Raw genomic sequence first — 9073 nt, 5'->3', positions numbered from 1 at the left:
GGCGGTCCGCCTACCAAGTACTGCTTCGCTCCGTGCGGAGAAATCGCCCGCTACCAAGCCCCTGCGGCCGAATCCCGCACGCTGGAATTTTGACCTCTAGATTCTGGAGCACTTCAATTTCACTGGGGATTCCCACCAAGGTAGCCTTCAGCCATTTCACCTCGTGTTTCTCCCACACAGTGGCGCAGCGTACTGGTGTGCTGCACTCCCTTGGCCGCCATCTTCCGGTGTCCAGGTGCACTTCTTTTTGATATGTTTTTATTTGATTTGCCAGAATTTTATTGAGGATTTTTGCATTGATGTTCACTAGAGACATTGGTCTGAAGTTTTCTTTCGTTGAAGTGTCTTCATCTGGTTTTGAAATCAGGATGATACTGGCCTCATAGAATGAGTTTAGAAGTACTCCCTCTTGTTCTATTTCCTGAAAGAAGTTGAAGAGTATTGGTATGAGTTCTTCTTTAAAGGTCTTGTAGAACTCAGCTGTGTATCCATCTGGTCCTGGGCTTTTCTTGTTGTTAGTCTTTTGATGGCTTCTTCTATTTCCTCACTTGATATTGGTCTGTTTAAGTTGTGTATATCTTCCTGACTCAATCTGGGCAGATTATATGACTTAAGGAATTTATCAATGCTTTAACTGTCTTCTCTTTTATTACAGTATAAGGATTCAAAATAATTTCTAATTATCTTCTGTATTTCTGTAGTGTCTGTTGTGATATTGCCTTTTATCATTATGTATGCTGATAATTTGAGTTCTCTCTCTCCTTCTCTTCATTAGCATGGCTAAGGGTCTGTCAATTTAATTTATGTTTTCAAAGAACCAACTTTTAGTTTTGTCTACTTTTTCAATTGTTTCTTTTGTTTCAATTTCATTGATTTCAGCTCTGATTTTAATTATTTCTTGCCTTCTACTGTTTTTGCTGCTGATTTCTTCTTCTTTTTCTAGGGCTTTGAGATGTAGTGTGAGGTCATTTGTTGACTTTTTCTTCTTTTAAAGAATGAACTCCATGCAATGAATTTTCCTCTTAATACTGCTTTAATAGTGTCCCAGAGATGTCAATATGTTGTGTCTGTGTTTTCATTTATCTCTAAGAATTTTTTAATCTCCTCCTTGATTTCTTCTGTATCCCATTGTTCATTGAGTACCATATTGTTCAGTATCCATTTGATGCAGTGTTTTTTACTCTTTAGTTTATTGTTGATTTCCAATTTCTTTCCATTATGATCTGATAAAATGCATAATAGTATCTCTACTCCTTTGTATTTGCTAAGAGTTTCCCTGTGGCATAGTATACGGTCTATTTTTGAGAAGGATCCATGTGCTTCTGAGAATAAAGTGTATCCACTTGATGCTGGTTGATATATTCTATATATGTCAGTTAAGTCTAAGTTATTGTGTTATTGAGCTCTATAGTTTCTTTATTCAACTTTTGTTTGGAAGATCGGTCCAGTGGTGAGAGAGGTGTGTTAAAGTCACCCAGGATTATTGTGTTGTGGTCTATTTGACTCTTGGACTTGAGAAGAGTTTGTTTGATGAACATAGCTGCACCATTGTTTGGGGCATATGTATTTATGATTGTTATGTCTTATTGGTGTATGGCTCCCTTGAGCAGTATGTAATGTCCATCTTTATCTCTTTTGATTAACTTTGGCTTGAAGTCTCCTTTATTTGATATGAGTGTGGAGACCCCTGCTTGCTTCCACAGTCCATGTGAGTTGTGCGATTTTTCCCAACCTTTCACCTTCAGTCTGTGTATGTCTTTTCCTATCAAATGAGTTTCATGTAGGCAGCATATTGTTGGATATTTTTAAAAAATCCAGTCTGCTAGCCTATGTCTTTTGAATGGTGAGTTTTAGTCATTAACATTTAGGGTTACTATTGAGGCATAGTTTATATTTCCAGCCATATTTGTTTATTTTTGTTATTTAAGTTGACTTGGCTTTCCTCTTTGATTATTTCTTTCTTTTAGTGTACTACCTCCCTCTGCTGGTTTTCATTGTTGTTTTTCATTTACCCTTCATGAAATATTTTGCCAAGGATGTTCTGTAGTGCCGGTTTTCTAGCTGTAAATTCTTTTAACTCTTGTTTATTGTGGAAGGTTTTTATTTCATCTTCAAATTTGAAGCTTGGTTTTGCTGGATACAAGTTTCTTGGTTGGAACTGATTATCTTTCAGAGTTTGAAATATGTTGTTCCAGGATCTTTTAGCTTTCAAGATCTGTATTGAAAAATCTGCTGTTGTCCGAATTGGCTTACCCCTATATGTAATCTGATTCCTTTCTCTTGTGGTTTTTAAAATTCTCTCCTTATTCTGTAATGTTGGAAATTTTCAGTATAAGGTGTCTTGCTGTGGATCTGTTGTGATTTTGCACATCGGTGTCCTGTAGGCTTCTTGGATTTGGATTTCCATTTCATTCTTCATATCTGGAAAGTTTTCTATATTATTTCATTGAATATATTGCTAATTCCATTGTTTTGGGGCTCTATACCTTCCTCTGTGCCAATAACTCTTAAATTTGGTCTTTTTATGCTATTCCATATTTCTTGGATGTTCTGCTCTGGGTTTCTTACAATTTTTGCTGTGCTGTCTATGTTCTTTTCAAGATGATAATACTTTGTCTTTGTTGTCTGATGTCCTATCTTCTAAGATGTCTACTCTGTTGGTGATGCTCTCATTTGTTTTTTTTTTTTTAATTGGGTTTATTGTTTCTTTCACTTTTTTCTACACACATGCAGCACTTCTTACCTTTATTTTTTTCCATAATAGCAGTTCTTACTGGGGTAATGTAATATCTTATTATGGTTTGTCTTTTCATTCCCTTGAGCATTGGTAATATTGACATTGAAGTATATTGTTTCCTTTGCTGTACAGAAATGTTTTAATTTTGTATAATCACATTTGCCTATTTTTTTGTTTCATTGCTTTTGGGGTTTTCTCCATAAAAACTTTACCCATTCCAATATCATGATGCTTTCTGCCAACATTTCTATCTAGTGGTCTCATAGTTTCTGAATTATATTTCAGTCTTTAATTTTGAGTTGATTTTTGTAACAGAGAGAGGGAGGTCTAGTATTATTTTTCTGTATATGGATATCCAATTTTCCTACCACCCTTTATTGAAGATACTGTAATTTATCCAATGTGTATTTTGACTGTAGGTTAATGGATTTACTTCTAAGACTTATCTTATTTTATATTGAACTATCTTTCTGCACTTATACCAGTACCATGTTGTTTTTCATTGCTGGAGCTTTGTAGAATATATCAAGGTCAGAGAAAGTCCTCCTGATGTATCGGATATGTTAAAGATGGTGTTAATTATTTGCATTTTTTTAAAGAGAGAGTGAGAGAGGAGAGAGAGAGAGAGAGAGAGAGAGAGAGAGAGAGAGAGAGAGAATTTTTAATATTTATTTTTTAGTTCTCGGCGGACACAACATCTTTGTTGGTATGTGATGCTGAGGATCGAACCCGGGCCGCACGCATTCCAGGCGAGCGCGCTACCGCTTGAGCCACATCCCCAGCCCTTCCTGGTGTTTTAAACAGGAATACTAGCAGTAGTGAATAATCCGTGTTCCTTGCAGATAGGTGCATGAACATGATGTATAAGAAAGATATACTTGGAATCAGTATCTATGTTGAATCATTTATCCTTAAAAAGTTCCAGTTCTAGGTGGGAGAAACTAGTTTCACCAGGTGGTGCTGGTATTGGTGAAAAGTGTTTCTTATTCAAGAACCTGAAAATCTGTTACCACTGAGTATCCATCAATCACTAATGCATTCCCATTGGTGTACAGGGAAGATCAGGCTTATCTATATCATGATCAGATAAATAACATCTGGCAGCATAAATTTCCAATAAAATATTCTCACAAGAGTGGAGAGGTTTTCTTTTTTCCCCCCTTTCCTCGGATAAGAAAGAAGTTGGATTGAGAATCTGAGAAGTCTTTAAGGAAATTTCAGTTCCTTCCAACAAAAGGTCCTGATGTTTGTGTATATGGCTATCTATTAACCAAATACTACTTATAGAAATTGGGATTTTTGCTATGTTGTGGGAGGTAAGTACAGTCAGACACCCTCCCAGAGTAAGTTTGCGTGCCTCAGAGACTGAGTCCCTGTGCAATCACAGCTCTAGTACATTCAAGGCCAGCCCTTGGTGACTTTGTGCAAATCTTTACATAGGTAATGTACAGTCTGAGGAGTGCCCCCCAACAATTGAGTAACTATTTTCAGCACCACTCCCTTATTTTCTGTTGCATATAATTGAAATATTTCCTGAGCAGGTAGACTCAAAGCAGGTGCCTGGTAAGTTATATTTGTAATGTATTGAAGGTCTTTTCTTGCCACTGGAATCTAGTTAATAATTGGCCCGTGAAAGTCCCCGTGCTTCCTAAAAGCATTCATAATAGGGTCATACACTTTCAGCATATCCAGGGATCCAAATTCTACAGTAGCCAGTTCCCTGAAAAGTGATGAGTTTGACTGTCTGACAAAAGGGACATGAGTGTATGGGTTGAATATTTTCTGGGCCACAATTTTGAGTTTCACATTCCACTATTATTCCCAAGTAGGTAACCTGGGGTAGGCACATTTGAGCCTTCTTTTAGGATACTTTATATCCCTCGTTAGCCAGGAAATTGGGAAGAGAGCCAGTCCCTTCAAGGATAAAATTTTTGAAGTTCTACATAAGAGAAGGCCATCTACATATTGAAATAATACAGTTTTACTTGTTTAAACACTGTTTAACAACCCGTGAGGTCCTGTACCAATATTCCCAACAGATGAGGGCTCTCGATGAATCCCTCGGGGAAGGACTGTCCAAGCTACCTGTCTACCCTTAGAGATATAAATCCCATAGGTAAATAGTGGCTGGTTCCTTGGATGCAGAAGAATGCAGAAAAAAAAATGCATTCGTTAAGTTCAGGACATTATGATAAGCAGCTGCCTCAGGGATCTGCGTTGGGGGAGCATATGGATTTGGAACCACAGAGTTTAGAGGAACCATTGCATTAATGATTATATGAAGATGCTAAACTAACCTCAATTTATGGAGGCCCTATGGGATCCCACATATAGGAGAATGATAAGGGCTAAAGCATTCTACCAAAAGTTCCATCATTTTAAACTCCCTTTCTAGCTTTAGGTTTTCAGGGACACTATTGTTGGTAAGAAAATTTGGAAGAATTCTTGAGATGGATTTCAACAGGGGTTGCAGTTGTGCTCTTCCCACTGTATTGTTATTTGACCAAACCGTGGGGTCCACCTCTGTGTTTTTAAAGTTAGGTGGCTCTATTCCACAGTTGGCAACAACAACTTGACGCTTAATTGAGATAATAGGTCACTTCCTAGGATAGGGGTTGGGGCCTGTGGCAAACTGAGAAGAGCAACAAAGGGGAAAATCCTTCCATTAACAAGCAAGAGGTCCAGTAAAATACTGCTCAAGGAGCCAGCCCAAGGTGCCCAGAATGGTCACTTGTGAAACGGAAAGTCTGAGCTCGGTCTGGGATGTTGTATAAAATCCTGAATATTTTGTGATGATTACTAGATGTAAATTTAAATTCAGGTATCTGAGTAGCTAAGCTTTTGTCCAAGGTGATTTCTTTATTGTGGAACAACTCTGCCAATATTTGGGTTGCCTGCATTAACTTTCATGTTCCCCGATAATTCTGCTAGTATACTCATAACGTTGAGCAACCACTTCCTGTTTTCTCTCACTTTCTGCTCAACTGCAGACACCTTTGGGAGAAGGGGTCGTCTTCTTCAGCATGATGCAACCACCCCCACCAGTGACTTTCATAGATCCTGGCACAAGGAAGTGGTCAGATATTTGTTGAATGAGTAATCTCCCAGTTTGTACTCAAATGGCTTGAGGATATTTACCCACAATTAATGATTCAGTACTCAGTCTCCAAAATGCAATGTGGTGGGAAACTGCCTCAACATCTAAACAACACACCTATTTTGATTTTTCTACTGATATTCCAAAGTCATTCACCTGAAAAATAAAAATTTATAGTTTTGTTGTTGTTGTTTTCAAACTTACTAACAGCCTTCCCCTACCCCATGTCAAACCTGGGCCCTGCCTGCTGCCCACCAGCACCACCACATGTCCAAATGAAAGCCAGGAATGGTGTGCCATTTCCCAGTTGGAAGGTCTCTATTACCTCTGAAGGTGCTCTGACCTTCACCCGCTCAGCCTCTCAAGGGTACTAAAAAAGCCAGCTGGATGAACCCCCCACCAGGAAGCAGAGATGGAAACTCCGGACTAGATGTTTTTCTTCAGGTCTGCATGTTAGGCACAATAAAAGTTATGACTGCTGCTGTGACCACTTTTGATACTGAAATGGTATGAGATAAAATCACTTAAAAGGAAAAATAAAAGTCAGTATTATCTGTTTCCTGAGGGCCCATTTTTGACATGTACTGTTGTTTTGTTCACTTGCCTTCTTTTCTTTTTCTAATAGTGGTCTGAAAGTAGTAAGTATGGGTACTTGGGACTGCCTTTAATCACAGAGCTGTTTTGTTTCACACTTAGTGCTCAAATCGTGGGGCATGGGAGGAGCAGGAAAATGATGATGATAAGTGATCAAGTGATTTCTTTTCCCTGCACTGTGCTAATATTTTAAAATATCCAGAGGAATTCAATAGCTATGCCAAATTAATTTAAAATTCATGATTTAATAATGGTAAACCTGTTCTTTCAGGGTTTTTTATATTTATTTTTAGTTGTGGTTAGATACAATATCATTCATTACTTAATTTATTTTTATGTGGTGCTAAACCCAAGGCCTCGCCCTTGCTAGGCTAACTAACTTTCTACCGCTGAGCCACAAAACCCCAGCCCCTGTTAGTTTTTTGTTTTGGGTTTTTTTTTTTAATTTTTTTTTTGTTTTTGCTAAAATTGTTTCTGCAAGAGAACCAAAAGGAAATTACAAATCACAGTCTTCTCCATACAGTTATGTAATAATGAGGTGGCCTGCTTTAAGAAAAATCAGACAACATTGATAACAGTTGAAAGCAGGATGAAATGATTTATTGAGAAATTGACCACTTGCCAGATAGTCTTCAATGTTTTATAATTATTTTCATGCTTTTCAATTTAAAATGAAAGCCATTTTCTAAAGAGTTCAACTAATTCAACAGGGAATTCAGAATACTAACTGTGGTCCTGGTCATCAGAAATTTTATGTTCAGAGTTGGGTGCTAGCATGTATACTGAAACTTTGGAGGCAGATGCTAAGATCGTATTTAGAAATACACAGATCTTGTAGGTTACTCCTCAAATCTTGGGTAAAGGGTCATGTATTTTTTCTCATGGCGAGTCCAATATTGAATGTCTATTTTTCTAACTGCCCTTTGGAGACTAGGTCACACCAAAGGGCATCATCATCTCCTCAAAGGGACTTCACCTGCAGCACAGGCCAGGTAGTCCCTGGAGAGAGATCCAAGCCGCTACTCGCCCTGGGCTGCGGAGGAGGCATCTGGGACGTCAGGGTCCTCCTCCTCAGCAACGCTGCTCTTCTTATCCACAATAGCACAAACAGGAGTTTCAGCTGGGCCCATCCCAGGGTTCTTACCCTCTTCCTCCTGAAGGTCTTGGCCCTCAGTGCCGTGTGCCTTCTGGGGATGACGGATCGGGTTGTTGGGACGCCGGGATCCGTAGCGTGGTGGTGGCCTCTGCTGAGGGCCACCTGCTTTGCGCCTGCTTTCCTTATTTTCTGCCTCCAGGTCCTCAGAGATGACCGGTGAGGTTCCTGGCCCCTGAGGCATTCCTCTGCCCCTGGGTCGACTCAGCAAGTAGCTGGGGCCCAGCCCCCTCCTCGGTGTGACCTCAGGCTTTGAGGCTGGTACTGACCAGGCCAGGTGAGAGGCCCACGGGCCGTGGGGATGAGGGAGGAGCGATGGACCGAGGGCCAGGACCTGCGGCCTGCGGAAGGGCGGGAAGCGCCACAATGATTGATCTTGAGGTCGACTGGGAAGGTAGCGCCGCGGGGCCTGGGCTACTGTGAAGCATGCGGTGAAGCCCGCGTAGCTGTCCTCGCCTTCATCCAGATGGTCCTTGGCATCCCAGGATCTTCCCAGTGGTGGCTCACGGTGATTAATGTAGCAGCCTGGGCGGAAGCGCGGACGGTTAGCCGCATAGCGGCTGCCCTCCACTGGAGCACCTGCGGGTCCAGTAACGTTAGCGGCCTCGGTGCCCCGCTCACCTTGCACTACATCGAACTCAACCGTCTCTCCATCGCCCACGCTGCGTTGATACTTGTGAGGATTGTTCCGAGTGATAGCAGTTTGGTGAACAAACACGTCTTCCTGAGTATCATGCCTGCTGATGAAGCCATACCCATTCTTCACATTAAACCACTTGACTGAGCCTCGCACCCTCTTGGCGATGACCTTCTTGGGAGCCTTTCCCTTGGTGCCCCCTGCCACAGCGGCCTTAGTGATCGGGTCCCCGCTGAGGGTGCCGGTGACTAGGGCCCCTGGAGGGTCTCCGCTTCCCAGTGATATGAGCTGTTCCTGTGTGGCTTCGGGAGAGATTGAAGCGGCCATCTCTGTGGAGGTGCCCTCTCCAGCTTCATTCATGAGGCCGTCTTTGTTTGCTCTCTTTTCTCTAGAGAGTCTGGGGGGAAATTGGGCCCTTGGGAGCTAAGGGAAGGGGTACCTTCCTGAGGCGAGGGCTGGCCAAGGGAAAGGACTCTCTGGCTTCACCCTGAGGCTATTGGAGAGGCCCGTCGTGTCTCCCAGGGAAACAAGAAGTAGACCAAACAGTGGCTGCTGATGACGTCTCAATGGGGGATACTAGGAGCTCCAGCTGGTGGGGGAGGGGCAGATGCACTCCTCCCCTTGCTCCCAGCCCCAAGACAAAGCACAGCTAAATCCCTCTTGGAGGTGCAAAAGATTTGATTCTCCAGGTTGAGGTCTCTTTGAAGGTCCTCTTGCTTCCCTGAGCAGATGTGAAGAAATGACCCAACATCCATCTCTCAGGCACAGTTGAGGAAATTCAGTCTCGTGAGGGCCCTCTCTAAAGATCTCCACAAAACCCTTGTTTTCTTCCAACCCCTTTTGTCCTCAACCACC

At 41.6% G+C, this 9073-nt stretch overlaps 1 protein-coding gene across 1 annotated transcript; it reads right to left on the bottom strand.

Moving 5' to 3' along the window:
- Positions 1 to 7447: 7447 nt before the first annotated feature.
- LOC308639453 (Y-box-binding protein 3-like) lies at positions 7448 to 8578 on the bottom strand (the record flags this gene model as incomplete). The annotated part of the gene is made up of 1 exon (XM_081277698.1): positions 7448 to 8578. One exon carries the CDS (start codon positions 8576 to 8578, stop codon positions 7448 to 7450), a length of 1131 nt encoding a protein of 376 aa, XP_081133824.1.
- Between the last annotated feature and the right edge of the window lie 495 nt (positions 8579 to 9073).

The sequence above is a fragment of the Spermophilus citellus genome (genome assembly GCF_964194105.1).
Source record: "Spermophilus citellus genome assembly, chromosome: X".
Lineage (NCBI taxonomy): Eukaryota > Metazoa > Chordata > Mammalia > Rodentia > Sciuridae > Spermophilus > Spermophilus citellus.
This window is presented reverse-complemented; position numbering and strand designations above follow the sequence as displayed.